This window comes from Stylophora pistillata, chromosome 12 (genome assembly GCF_964205215.1).
Source record: "Stylophora pistillata chromosome 12, jaStyPist1.2, whole genome shotgun sequence".
Classification (NCBI taxonomy): domain Eukaryota; kingdom Metazoa; phylum Cnidaria; class Anthozoa; order Scleractinia; family Pocilloporidae; genus Stylophora; species Stylophora pistillata.
Window position 1 is genome coordinate 28213052 of NC_142530.1, and position 14462 is coordinate 28227513.

Genomic DNA, 14462 nt, shown 5'->3' on the forward strand with positions numbered 1-14462 from the left:
CACCTACCACCCCTCCCTGAGTAATAACACTCTTCGCCAACCCCTCCCTCAGTACTTGTCGACTGCACCCACCCCTCCCTGAGTACTAAAGGTGTGCCTCCCCCCTTATAAAATGGTCCAAAAAATAGTCTAGTCTAGTCCAGTCCAGTCCAGTCCATATTTTTCCCTATGCCAGTTTTAGGAAGCATCTCCATTTCAGTCTTAATTTGCGCTCTTTATCCAAAACTTCCCTAGATTAAAAACTGCCCCATCATGCTTATTACTAAATATAGTTACCGGAATGGAATGGTGAAAGTTTTTCTATAACTGATATTACGATGTTCAATTTTACTAAACAGAAAAAAGCAATACGCTTGGAATCGGTAATAAAACAGTTCTTGAGAAATATATATATTCATATGTTCCAGAAATATATGAATTGTAGTCTTTCGACGCTTGTAACAGTTGCTATGATTTTTTACATTTGTTTGGTGTGAAACAACTGCATTACACTTAATTCTCTCGGATTTACCTTCGGATTAAGGGGCTCTCATCTTTTACCAATAGCACTGACCTAGTCAAATGGATTCTGATCGGTAATGGGAAAACTGGTGAATTTGAACTGAAAAAAATCTATCGAGTCCACTGGACAAACCCAAACTCGGCTGCCCCCAATGTAGCTAGAATGAAGAAATATACTCTCTTTTCTCTTGTGTTGCGAGACTGAAGCAGCTGACTGACTGAGAGGGACCGCTTAACTACTTTTAAGGTGTAGACTGGTATTACCACCAACAATCTGTTCTCGCCACCACCTCGTCTAAGATCGAGCAAATCAATTCAAGTTATAGCTTGAAGTTGCAGAGCTTAAAATAACAGCTAATTTTCATTTTATTGCCAAATTCAACGTTTTTCTTGGTGAATTTAGCGCATATATCTCCCGCCAACTCATTTTCTGGCTTCCCATTCTGCACCTGTTGTTTTGATGTTCTCATTTTCCTATCAAAGTTATTTCTGTTTGTCTTAGCCTTTTGCAAGAGAATATCAATTTATTAACTGACCTCGAGGAGGTCACCTCAGTATCTTGTCACCCTGCGAGTCATTTATAATCGATGCTAGGGCTAAGACAGTAGATCCGATTGTTTAAAAGTTTGTATACCTTGAACTGATTCCCCTGATAAACAGATTTCTAAAATGAAAAGAAAGTTTAAGGCAGCTAGAGTTTTCTATGGCTTTGAAGTAGTTACAGTCGAAGAAAAAAATCGTGATTAAGCTCTATTTTATTTACCCATTTTCCACTCCGCATTGTTATCTTTGAAGGGAATACTACATCGTATATTGTAAAATAATAGTAATGGTAAGAGCTGGACTCGACTACCAATAAAATTTTTTTTTATTTTTATTTTATCTTTTTTTTTTGGTTCACCACATCATATTTCTCTTTTAATGTGATACTTTGAGTCAAAAGACTCTTACTGATGTTCAAATAAAGTCCTTAAACTACTGCAGTAAATGGTTTGAACCCGGGGGTAACATGTGAAGGTGTAGTCTGATTGTCCGGGTGAGTGTAGTCCTGAGAAGGACTGTTGTCGGTGGTAGTGACTGACGTTTCGACAACCTGTGCGGAAGTCATCATCAGAGTCAAGTGAATAATTGTTGTCAATAGAATGTTCTTATTAACTGGAATAAGAACATTCTACTGACAACAATCATTCACTTGACTCTGATGATGACTTCCGCACAGGTTGTCGAAACGTCAGTCACTACCACCGACAACAGTCCTTCTCAGGACTACACTCACCAGGACGATCAGACTACACCTTCCTTAAACTACGTACTCAGAATAATTTATACCTCAAACAACAATATTTGCGCAAAAGTTCAAACTACGGTACAGCTTCTCTATATATGAGTTTAGCTATGCAATGCATTTTTATAGTAAGTGAGCTTTCAAATGAAGATTAGAATGAAGATTAAAATTTATTTACAAGTTTCAGAGCTGAATAGAGGGAGCTGTCACGTATTTCTTATCTTCTGATGATTGCCAACCCAAAGTTTGATCTATCATGCCTTTTAAAAGCCATCAAGCTAACAATTTCCACCATTCCTTTCGGTAAATTTAAAAACTCATCTTAATGTTTCAACAAGACCTTTCATCTCAAGGTCTTCTATTACTTTACTGACTTTTCGTAGTCTGAAATGAAAACAATCAATAAGGAATGTGAAAAATTCTTAGGTCGATCTGGATGGTCGGTTTTAAAGTCCAGGCTCCGGCTCTTCAATGGGCGGATAGCGCTATCCAACGGACAAGTGTTACCAAAACGTACTGCGCTATCCACCGGATAGAGATTTATCCAGTGTATAGCGTTATCCATCCTTCGAACAACCGGGGCCAGGCGCTCAAACTAGTACGGTGTAACTTGATTGACTTTAGTACCAACAGAAGAGCGACAGAAGAGATTCTTGAGACCTTGGCGATAATTTCCAACAAAGCATACACAGATCCAAGGGTTTATCGCACAGTTCGACAAAGCCAGAAGTTCGGCAACAGAACTGAAGTAATTGAAGCCACAAGAGGTTAAGATGGTTCGATCTGAGTTGAGGAGCATGAACCACAAAATACTGAAGGGCAGCCAGCACAGTGCGAACCCCAACACGATGGCAATGGACAATTTAAGAACATTTTTCTCTCTTTTTAAACGTCGTTCTCTCGCGTTAGTTGATTGCTCTCCTGGATTCTTCTGGGATTTTATTTTTATATCAATGGAAAAATAAAGAATGGCAACCAAAATCAAGGGGACATAATACATTACAACGATGATAGTCATAAGGTAGTTTCTGAAGGACGAGGACCCTCTAAATGCGTCATTCCAATCATGCTCACACGCCAGCCTCTCTGGATATTCGACAACTTTCCAGGCGAACAGGTCCGGACACCAGCCAGCCATGGCGATGATCCAAGTGGCGAGAATGAAGAACCGGCACTGCTTTGAACTGATGAATGGGCAACGGAGAGGAAATACCACGGCTACAAATCGATCGACTGTTATCAGAACAAGGCTCTGAACTGACACAGAAGTCGACATATTAGAAAAAAAGATACTCAACTTACATAACGTTTGACCAAGGGGGCCGCCTATCAGCCAGGAGCGGGTGTGTAACCAAACCAACTTACGAGGAAACAGGAAAATTGGAGGAATCATGTCGGACATGGCCATGTTAAAAATCAAGAAATTAATGGGCTTTCTCAGACTTTTCGTCTTGAAGACAATAATTCCAATGAAGGTATTTCCAATTAACGAAACAAGAAATAGAAGGCAGTAAGCAAGGGTTTCACCGAAATTCCTTGCTGTGGGATTAAAGCAGCTCAACATGGACTGTGTTCCATTCATCGTTGCGGTCACGTTTGTGGACATTCTTGATATTGAGTCATCTTGAGGCTGCCTCAGCTACTCTGTTTGAAGAAAGCACGGCTCATTATTCAGACATACTTTATTTTTGATAACGAAAGATCTAGCAAAACATCTCATGATATAAAGTAGCGAGATTATTCGATTATACGTTTCGGCGACGACCTGTCACAATTATCAAAAGTAAATTATAGCAAAGCAAAGATGAATAACAATAACTTTTTGTGCCAATTAAAAAAAAAGGTAACAGCTTAGTTAATCAGAAAAACAAAAATCGTTCATAAAAACTAAAACACAACTACGTTGCTTTCTAACTTCCTCGTGATTGCATTAAAAACATTACATCTTTGCTCTTTTTACATAAAAATTTCCCATTTACACATCGTGTGGCTGCTTTTACTCTTTCGCTCCCAGACTCAGACACTAAGAATTGTTTGACGTGCAATTTCTTCGTACAGTATCAATATATTCTTCAATCAACAGTTTTTGAGAATAAAGAAACTTATCAGCTTCACGGTGTCAAATTGACGCAACACTTCAATCTCTAAAATATTTACAGTGACATTTGTAACATTTAGAAGGCAGACTTAGTAATTAAATCATGGAAATTAAAGGCTTAGAGTTGAGTTGATAATTTTATTTCTAAGACAATGATAAGTTTAAGGCATGTGATAGGTGAAAAAAAGAAACGGAAGAACCAAAGAAGGAGCAACAGACTTCATGTGTAAAGATTAAGTTCGGTTTGTAAAGAGCAAAACAGCTGTTTAGGAACCTGAAAATCGAACGCTCTTCTTCATCCCAATAAACTAAGCGCGCAAAATAAACTTATCGAATGAAAGTAGATTTGCCCAACTTGAATTAAATTGAAATATAACAATACTGTGCGATTTGTATATACTCTTCGTTACCACCAACACTGAATAATCTTAAGCTACTCAGGACGGCCAAGGCAGTAACATTACTGAGACGTGAACAAAGAGATATTTTGTGGGAAGAATATTCTCTGCTCATGTAATGAGCATTTTCATCAAAAACAAATTTCAATTTCGAATGGCCTTATCTTACTCACTCTTACATTGTGAACACCAACAATGGTTTCCGTCTTTCTCAATCTGAACATTTGTTTTGCCGAAAATAACAGACCCTGCGCGTGACGCGATGTTTACATTTTACAAACATTTACATTTTTTTCTTACATTGCGAACACCAGCAATCGTTCCCATCTTTCTCAATTTGAACATTTGTATTGCCGAAAATAACGGACTCTGCACGTGACACGATGTGTTCATTTTACAAACATGTACATTTTCCAACGCAGTTGATATTATCTTGGTCTGACATATGTATCAACACGACTTTCCGTTTCGCTCACAATGCTCATTAAAAAACATTGTGCCGGACTCCATTTTACATCAGAATTTGCTGTTCTTGTATTTGATTTCTGTTGCGCCTGATCTGAAGTGGCAACGACAGTATTTTTGAAAGGTGAAAGGAATGTAAGCTAATTTCTCTTTATTTTTACTGCTTACCCTTACCCTTGAAGTTTCTTGTTTAGTATCCTGATCGTATGACCGAGGAAGCCGAGAGTAAGAAACTGAAGTAACGCTTTCCCTGCAAAACGGAGATGAATAACAACTTCTTGTGAAAAAAAAGTAAAAGCTTAATCGGTATAAAAAAAACTCCGAGTTAGAAAACCTAAAACACAACTACGCCTATTTTTCAACTTCTTCGTAGTTGCATTAAAACATTGCATCGTTGTTCTTTTTGCATAATAATTTCCGATTCGATTCACACATCGTATGGCTGCTTTTACTCTTTCGCTCCCAGACTCGGACACTGAGGAATTGTTTAACGTGCACTTTCTCTCTATAGTGTCGAGACATTTTTTAAACCACCGTTTAGGAGAATAAAGAAACTTATCAGCTTCACGATGTCAAATTGACGCAACTCTTCATTCTCTAAAAATATTTACAGTAACATTTGTAACCTTTAGAAAGGAGACTTAGTAATTAAATCATGAAAATTAAAGGCCTAGAGCTGAGTAAATCATTTTATTTCAAAGACAATGATAAGTTTAAGGCAAGTTTTTAGCGACAAATTTTTGCCAAAATCTAAGATTATTCTGAGTTCTTTTTTTAATCTTCTGCCGCTGAATGTTCAGTCCAAAATATTGAATTTTATAACGCGGAAAAAGTATTATTTCCAAATTCATGTTTTGTACTAACCTTTCAGAATAGAAGCCTGTCTCGTTTGATATTCTTATTATATGACTAATGAAACCAAAAGTGACGGAGAAACTGAAATAGAACTTTCGCTGCAAGACAAAGATAGATGCAAATAGCCATTGTAAATGAAAAAGACGTGAAAACTTGATAGTTGAAAAAAAAAATTGATAAATGAAAGAGAAAAGAACGGACACCAATTGAGTGTAAAGATTAAGTTCAATTTGTAAAGAGCAAAAGAGGGCGTTTAGGAACCTGAAAATGGAACGTTCTCCTTCTTCCCCATAAATTAAGCGCACAAAATAAACTTATCAAATAAGAACAGAATTTCCCGGCTTTAAGTAATTTGAAATGTACCAATGCTGTGAGATTTGTATATTGATTTCTCTTCGTTACCACCGACACTGAAAAACCCTAAGATACTCAACACGGCCAAGGCAATAACATTAGACGTAAGCAAACGGATATTTTATTGGAAGATGATTCTCTGCTAATGAGAAGAGCGTTTTCATCAAAAACAAATTTCAATTTCGAATGGCCCCATCTTACTCACTCTTACATTGCAAACACCAACAGTGGTTTCCGTCTTTCTCAATCTCAATATTTGTTTTGCCGAAAATAACGGACCCTGCGCGTGACGCGATGTGTAAATTTTACATTTGTAAATTTCTCAAGACGTTTTTTGTGCACAGATTAGGCATGTCCACTGGATAAGATTTACACAGGCATTTTGATTGATGTCCAAGCAAATATGATGAATGAAACGAGTTTGACGCAACACGGCAAAAGAACTGACTTTAACGCGTGAGAAATTTATTCTCCTTAGGATATGAAAAAACTTTTAAACATAGGAGGAAATTATTTAGAACGACGTTCTGCTATAGCAATTAATGATGCGTCAGTATACGAATCAATGTAGAAATGGTTTATGTAAGAGCAGCTCAGGTTGTAAAAGTCGCAACAGAGCAACTAACGTCTCGAGAAGAAAAAAAAATGTTTGGATCAATTTCAGAATCTAAGCAACTGCGCACTTACCCATTACCGAAACCAACAACAGTCAACTGATAACAAAAATTAAATTATATAACGTATTTTCTCGAATAAGCACCTTCCCTCTGTTAAGCAACTACACCCTTTTCCAAAAAGTCAAACAAGGACCCCTCTCGAATGACCGCCCCTCCCTCCCCCCCTCGTTTCTCGCTCTTTTAAATAGAAGGGATAGAAGGAAAATCTATCTGTTCTTATTGCCGCTTTATTTATAATATAACTTTTTAACTACAGTGGTATAAGAATAGGCCTTTATAGATTATGCTAGCATAATTTTTGGCATAATTTGAGGAAACTGGTATAATTTGTGCCAAGTAGCAATGCTAGCATAATTCGCATATTTTGATAATTATCGGATCATTTTTGACGCTACGATTTGATCATAATTCATCTCTACTCCCAAACACTTGGTGACGTTATTCGATGTTTTAAGTCTTAGTTCAAGTAGTAGCATTTGTAGTTCACTGTGAATCATTGAGCGGCGTCTGAAACGGTCTGAGTCCGGGTCTGGGGTGCACCGGAACCGGAAGTCACATTGTATGTCACGTATAGTCTAGTATTAGTGTGGATTGGTTGCGTTTCTTTTCTTATAGACCAACGGTTTTTAATTAAAAAATGAATTTTTTGGACTTATTTGCAATTTTTTCAAAGAGCATAATTTTAAAAAAAAGGGGCGTAATTTGGAAAAAAGAGCATAATTTTAGCATAATTTCGCCAAAAAAAAGCAATGCTACTAGCATAATATGCTACTTTTTACTAGCATAATCTGTAAAGGCCCATATAAGTACAAGATATTAATATCTTAATAAGCGCCCTTCCGTTTAAGTGCCCACCTTTCAATAAGTACCTCTTCTTTTAGCCGGAATTTTAAATAAGCGTCCGAGCGCTAGTCCGAGGAAATACGGTATACATCAAAAAGTATCTTTTTATGTTCCCTCTGAAACCTCCCTAATGACGTCACGGTTGCAACCAGAGGGCCAAGTATGACAACACCAAGGGTCCTCATGGTAACAAGTTCGTAAATAGGAAGTTAGTAGGTTTAATAACAAATAATATCGTAGAGCTGCTGCTAATCTCTTTGCAATTTTCATTCAGCCGCTCGTGATAAGATGGATTATCATTCTATTATTATTCAAAATAGGCGAGTTATTCGCAAACCTCGACGTAAGTTAAATTGTGTCCTTAATACAGGTTCAGTGACGTTATATAAAGAAAGGAAAACAAAGTAATGTATATAATTGAATGAACAGTTCCGCTGGAATGGAGACTTCTTGAGTGTTCAGAGACGGTCTCTTATTCCTTGACGAACCGTCACCATCGCCCTCATATTGAGGAGCACAATTATTCCGTCATTGGTAAACATCTCAAGGACGAACATAATCAAAGACTAAACAATCTTCACGAGCAATTTGCCATCTAAAAGAAGCGCAGCGGAAATTTTGAGTGCCTTATTCATGAGATGTTTTAAAGGAGGAAAATGTTTTAATCTCGCTACTTTATTTTTGATTTAGTTTGTACCTAAAGCTTCCACAGAGCTGAGATATGCATTCTGCGCGATTTAACTGTTATCGTAATTTTTTTATTATTTTGTTGAAACAAGATTAGAAATAGCAACGATAGTGAAAAATAGATTTGGAATAATATGAGTAAATTTATGAAAGGAAGACACAGGAATTCTTTTCTCTTGACGCTTGTAACAGTCGCTCAGCAAGGGTTTTTAAATAAAAATTCTTGCGAATTCTTCACAAAGTCTAAGCGAAGTGTCATCCCTTATTCATCAGACAAAACCGAACAACAGAAGAAGAGTGCTCTTACCTTATGATAAAACCTCCTTGCAGTTAGTACCCAACTATTATTTCAAGACCCGCATCCATTCTGTAAAACCAATGAACAATTTGTTATTTGGTGTAATTGGATACGGATCCAAAAATTATTTCTTATATAAAAACTTTTGTTCTCGGCTCACATCTGTGTGTGTGTTTTTTTTGTTTTTTGTTTTTTGTTTTTTTACTTGATTTGCAATGATAATTTCGTGGAAAGCTATTTCTTTGGTTGATTATTTTTACTCCCACTGTCTCCGTTGTGTTAATAAAGTAAGACGTTGATCAAAAAACGAATTTTAGTTTTAGTTTGAATTTCGAAAATGGCTGTGTGTTTACTGTCTCTTACGGCGCCACACCTCAACTTCAGCGAAACCCATATGAGTAAATGAGTAAAATGTCCGCTCGTATTGCATGTTAATCCTCCTTTTCAGTTATAGAGAGGCCACGAAATGCACACAGCTTATTCCACCATGATTTCATTTTCTAGTATAATAAATTTTAATTTTTAATTTGCACAATACTTCAATCCTACGTAGTCTTACGGCCTTTACATGCAGTGGCGAAAGTATTATAGATCTGAAACTGCGGCGAAGCGTAAACAGGGAGGCTCTCTTTGCTGGAAGATAACGCGGGAATACTGCCTAAGCTCATTAACTTGTCATGGCAGAGCCAAGAAACTAAGACCTCGTAACTTATTGTTTAATCTTTTATTTCTGATATCACACTTAACGCGTGCATATCTCAAGCTATTTTCAAGGTTTGGATTTGTAATAACCATTTGCGTTCGATTTTTACCGAAGGCCATTACTTGTTCATCTCTCGCTACAACTTAAAATCGAAATACTTTTTGTTTCATAGCAAGCCTTCGACAGTTTGATAAAGAGAGGGTGTTCACTATTATTTCCTGCTCAAGATTCGATTGTCTCATCGAAAAATTTCTTCTATCTTAAATGAAGGACACAAAGTCTCTGAATCGCTCTTACACAAGCACTTCCGAATAGACAAAAGGAAAAACTGGTTAAGACGAACAAAGTAAAGCATACGAATAAATGCCTTATTTTATGATTACCGTTTCCTTCAAGCTTTTTATGATAGTGCTATCCCTGGACTGGATGTGACCATCAGTTCCTTTTTCTTAATGTGTAAATACTTGGTGCTGGGTGATCGAAGATTCAGTGAGCTCTGAAAAGAGCTCCCGATCACTAACAGTTTGTGGGACAAGTGAATTCTTCAAAATATGTACGCGGAAAGTCTACCTCAAAACAATTATCAAGTCAAAAATTAAAAGGCGTGAGGCGCGTGATCTGTATTTCTCCAACTCATTAATTATTCATGCAGCTCCTACCCAACCAGAGCATCTTATTCTGGTCAGGTTGATGGATTTAGAAACCCAATGAAAAATGAGTTGAAAACACGGCCGTGTTTGAAACAATTTCAAACACAGATGCAAATGTTCTTAATCTGCGTATTGATAAAGCAAGAAAAACACGTGGCGATAAACAACTTTATTGACAACAACATCCCTAACCTTGTTCCCTCTTTCATTTCTGCATCAAGAACGCGTCGGATCAAAGATAGAGAACCTGTAAAACACAAAATGATATCCCTAAATAAAACTACACTATTTCAATTTCGTATTAACAAAGATTTAGTAATACATTGACAGGTAAAAACGAACGATATAAAATCCCGACGTTTAATTTTATTTTCATTTGTACCCTTGATAATGGCGTCATGAAGTCGCCGAAACGTCGGGATTTTATATCGTTCGTTTTTACCTGTCTATGTATTTCAATTTCAGAATAAGTAATAAGTGCTACATACAGCAACAAAACTGCACCTTTTATCCGAAGCATCGACAGGATTAAAATCCATCTTCTCATTCTTCTCCTCCATAAAGCGACGCAATCCACACACAATCTGATATAACGTTTTCGGTGGGTATCTTTCCTTGGACGGTTTGTCAACTTCTTGAACAAACTTTGTCAGCCAATAATTAACGCTTAAAGCATCCATTTGGAATAAAGGAGTTTCCAGCGATTGAACTCTGTGCAGATCATATTCTTTAAAAAGACCACCTGGTTCCAAAGTTGCTACTTTCAGAAATCGGGCTTTTGCCCACTCTTCAAAAATACGAGCCGCCCATTTGTTTTTGTATTGCATCGACTTTGGAACTGCATTAACGACACACTTTTCCTCGTCCTCAAAGGTTTTCGGTTGTCGAAAACAATATTCTGTCATCTTCGAAAGCACCGTGCTTGCTCGATACTCACAATGCAACTAGTAGGTAAACAACGTGAAATGCAAATACAAATGAAATTCAGTATTGTCAGTATACAAATTCACATTCTGCTCACCATAAACAATACTTCAATTGAGAAAACTTATTCAAATGATAATTGACACTAATTTTCTTTTGTTGGAGAAGTAATTTCAAAAACTCGTGCTTCGTGTTTCATCGGGGTTTCCAAACACCCGTAAACAATAAAAGCATTCGGCCTACGGCCTCGTGCTTTCATCAGTTTTCTCGTGTTTGGAAACCCCGATGAAACACGAAGCACGAGTTTTTGAAATATTACTTAATAGACAATAAAAACAGTTTAATGGAAAGCGAACACTGAAATAGCCTTCTTTACTCATATTGAATAACGTTTGACAGCTGGTGCCTTGGCGAAAATGTTTAATGGGACTTTAGCGGCAAACTACGGAGGAGGTTATTAGAATTTTTAACCATCTGCCTTCAGCTGTTTGAACTAGGGATTTTTCCCTTTTTAGTGCAGAGTATTTTGAAGGCTTATGGTAAAACCTAGTAAAATCAAAAGTTCATTTTTGCCGTTTTCCGTCACATAAATGACCGCATAATCTCGCTAATTCTGAGTCATCTGGTGCGGTCGGCTATTCAGCGTGTAAACATTGCTGAGCGTCAAATTTTGGTCCCTGTGGTAAAAGCAAATTACAATGTACAGGCTGCTAAGGAAGTAAAATGGAAAGTATAGTTTTAAAAAGCGCAGAATTTCGTTCCAGGTAAGCAAGATCCTAGTTATGTTGTTCAGCTCTTTGTTTTATTTCGTTTTTTCTTTTTTTAATTTTGATTAAATCATACGTTTTCGGTTTTGACAAGGCACGGACGGGTTGAGTTTTCGCGAACACAATGATCATGAAATAGCTGTGGTTATATAATGTCAGTTACCTTTATTACTCAAGGCTCACATGTGATTAAAGGGGGAAATTAAGTTTCTAAAGAAACTGTGGTGCTGCATTGGTGGGGGTAACATGGTAATTTGGTAATATCAACTAAGTTGAAATTGCAAATTGGCCACCGTAAAGAGTAAAAAGCTGACGTTTCGAGCTTTAGCCCCTCGTCAGACTTCGTCAGACTTCGCTCTGACGAAGGGCTAACGCTCGAAAGGTCAGCTCTTTAGCTCTTTGCGGTGGCCAATTTGCAATTTCAACTTAGTTGATATTACCAATTTACATATGATCAATCCGATCTAATAGCAAGAACAAATTTCAGTTAAAGACTATTCGAGTCACCAGTTTAGCTATTTGTAGTTGTACCAAAAACGTTGTATAAAGCTGGTTAGAGAGAGAGACTTTATTTCAAGAGGGTAGCAAGTGACAGTAGTTAAACTAATAATCCTGTGGCCCTCTATTAACCCGCCCATCCCACCCCAGGGGAGGACATCCATCACACAGTAATCTCGTGCGTGGGAAATTAACGTCTCCTACCCCAACCCTGCAGGAGATGGGACCTCCATTTATTCGTCCCTATCCGCGAAGACTAGAATATCTAACCATTTCTTGATGTCATAGAAAGGTAGCAAATTCTTCTCAATTATTTTAAGACCCTGAGTGTTGGTCCGGCCGGGGCTCGAACCCTCCACCTCCTGCACAACAGTCCAATGCTCTACCATCCATTGAGCAAACCGGGAGGCGGTTAGCCAACACACAACAGTTCGTCAGTAGCTCAAACTAAAAAAAGAAAAGATTTGGGTCATCCATGAAACCAGGAAAATTAGTGCAGGAGATTCTTAAGGCCTTGACGATAATTTCCGCTGAAAGCAGAAGAGATTAAAGGGTTCACAGCGAAATATGAATGGACTAAAATAAGGGTAACAGCTGTGAAGTATTGGAAGCCGCAAGATGATATCGTGTCCGGATGGATTGAGGACCAGGATCAATCAGATACTATATGGCAGGAAACATACTGCGAACACTAACACGATAGCAATGGACATCTTCAAAACATTTCGCTCTCTTTTTAAACGTTGTCCTCTTGCGTTGTTTGATGGCTGGCCAGGAATCTTCTGAGATTTGATTTTAAAAGCAATGGTAAAGTAAGGGTGTAGTGTGATCGTCCGGGTGCGAACTGACCAATGCCGAACACTGGGTGGGGCTCAAAGATTTTGCATCCATTTACAAACCCAGCCTAAGTTCGATTTCGAGAGACCGATTACTTAGGAAAAACCGTCTGACTCAGGGGAAGAGATTTTCACAAAAATTTTCTACTTCACACCAGGAGAATAGTGGCTGGGACTTTTTCCCTAAGTAATGTCCCAGTACACACAGAGCAATTACTTCTCCCTTCATTTTTCCTCTGAAAATTATTCCTGTTTGTTTTAGCCTCTTCAAGAGTATATCAACTCACTGACATCGCAGGGATCACATTACCTTGCGAATCATTTGCAACCGATGCTAGGACTAAGATAGTGGATCCGAGTGTTCAAAAGGTGATTTAACTTGAGATTCCCCTGATTACCGAATTTCGAAAACGAAAACGAAGTTCAAGGCAACTGGAGTTTTCGATGGCTTTGAAGTAGCTACAGTCGAAGAAAAATTCGTGATTAAACTTTTAAGAGATTACCTGTTCATAGACGAGAATAAAATAATGCTTATTTTTTTCTGTCTATTTTATTTACCCATTTTTCATTCCGCACTATTATCTTTGAGGAGGAATGCTACATATTATTATTATTATTATTATTATCATTATTATTATCATTAGTATCATTATTACAATTGCTATTACAATTACAGTAACAGTACGAACTCGAATAAACTACAGATAAAATTTTATTCTGCCTTTTGCTTTTGGTCCACTACGTCATAATTCTCTTCTAACGGTGATAATTTGGCTCAAAAGACTCTTAATATTCAGATAAAATCCTTAAACTACATACTCAGAATAATTTATGCCTCAAGCAACAGTATTTGCGCAAAAGTTGAATCAGATACTTTGAAAAGTCGTGAGTCTCGCAAACTTTTTTTCCGATCTCGTAGTCTCGTCAACTTACGCGACAATTTTCGAAGTCTCGTTTACTCACAGGCGGCCCAGGCTCTGTCACAGGCTCTTTCACAGTGGATTATTACAGAGTTTGTATAGTGGTTTAGTTGGACTTGCTTTTGAGCTCCGCAAATATAAAGTTTTATAAATTCTCGTCGCGACAAGAATTCAATCGCGACAAGAACAGCACAGACTACTCTGTATGAAGGTAAGACTTTATTTCTTTTATTATTTCAATCAACCCTGATTTTAACCTTCCTAATTTAACGAAGCCAATATTATTTCCCGCACAGTTTTCATGTAATGAAAAACGGCTTGAATGTCGATACCAGAACTGGAATTCCGAAGTTTTCTTTACTTCACAACAATGTCAGAAGCCTGAAACGAAATTTTGAAAATCTAGAAACTCATCTTTTAAACGAACTGGAATATTATTTCAGTGTTATAGGGATAACTGAGACTAAAATTACAAATTTTGATTTACCAGATCATTTACCATGTCTGCCAGGTTATGAATTTGAATTCGTTCCATCACCTCTTTCCGCCGGAGGTCTTGGTATGTACATTAGTGACAAATTTAAGTATAAGATAATAGAAAAAACGTTAACCAACGCCTTCCAAGCTCTCTGGGTGGAGTTTCTCTTTGAAAAGAAAAGCAATATTATCTGTGGAACAATCTACAGACAGCACAATTCCCCAG

At 37.4% G+C, this 14462-nt stretch overlaps 2 protein-coding genes across 6 annotated transcripts; both read right to left on the reverse strand.

Annotated features, from left to right (window-relative positions):
- Positions 1–1346: 1346 nt before the first annotated feature.
- Positions 1347–8489, reverse strand: LOC111344039 (QRFP-like peptide receptor). Of its 5 annotated transcripts, XM_088741262.1 has the most exons (4): positions 8471–8489; positions 5612–5700; positions 4922–4997; positions 1347–3425 (listed from the first exon to the last, which is right to left on the reverse strand). In XM_088741262.1, exon 4 carries the CDS (start codon positions 3390–3392, stop codon positions 2382–2384), a length of 1011 nt encoding a protein of 336 aa, XP_088597388.1. In that variant the 5' UTR covers positions 3393–3425; positions 4922–4997; positions 5612–5700; positions 8471–8489; the 3' UTR covers positions 1347–2381. The 5 variants fall into 5 exon arrangements, with proteins under 5 accessions (XP_088597388.1, XP_022806979.1, XP_088597385.1 ...); XM_022951244.2 differs by lacking the exon at positions 8471–8489 and having other exon boundaries at positions 1347–3430; positions 5612–6751; XM_088741259.1 differs by lacking the exon at positions 8471–8489 and having other exon boundaries at positions 1347–3430; positions 4916–4997; positions 5612–6751.
- Positions 8490–8554: 65 nt separating this feature from the next.
- Positions 8555–10831, reverse strand: LOC111344041 (uncharacterized). The gene is made up of 2 exons (XM_022951247.2): positions 10319–10831; positions 8555–10061 (listed from the first exon to the last, which is right to left on the reverse strand). Exons 1-2 carry the CDS (start codon positions 10717–10719, stop codon positions 10031–10033), a joined length of 432 nt encoding a protein of 143 aa, XP_022806982.1. The 5' UTR covers positions 10720–10831; the 3' UTR covers positions 8555–10030.
- Positions 10832–14462: the final 3631 nt, after the last annotated feature.

Coding starts and splice junctions, on each gene's coding strand:
- LOC111344039 (XM_088741262.1), bottom strand. CDS start 3,392: ATGTCCACAAACGTGACCGCAACGATGAATGGAACACAGTCCATGTTG.
- LOC111344041 (XM_022951247.2), bottom strand. CDS start 10,719: ATGACAGAATATTGTTTTCGACAACCGAAAACCTTTGAGGACGAGGAA. Junction 10,062..10,318: donor GTCGATGCTTCGGATAAAAG/GTGCAGTTTTGT, acceptor TGTGTTTTACAG/GTTCTCTATCTTTGATCCGA.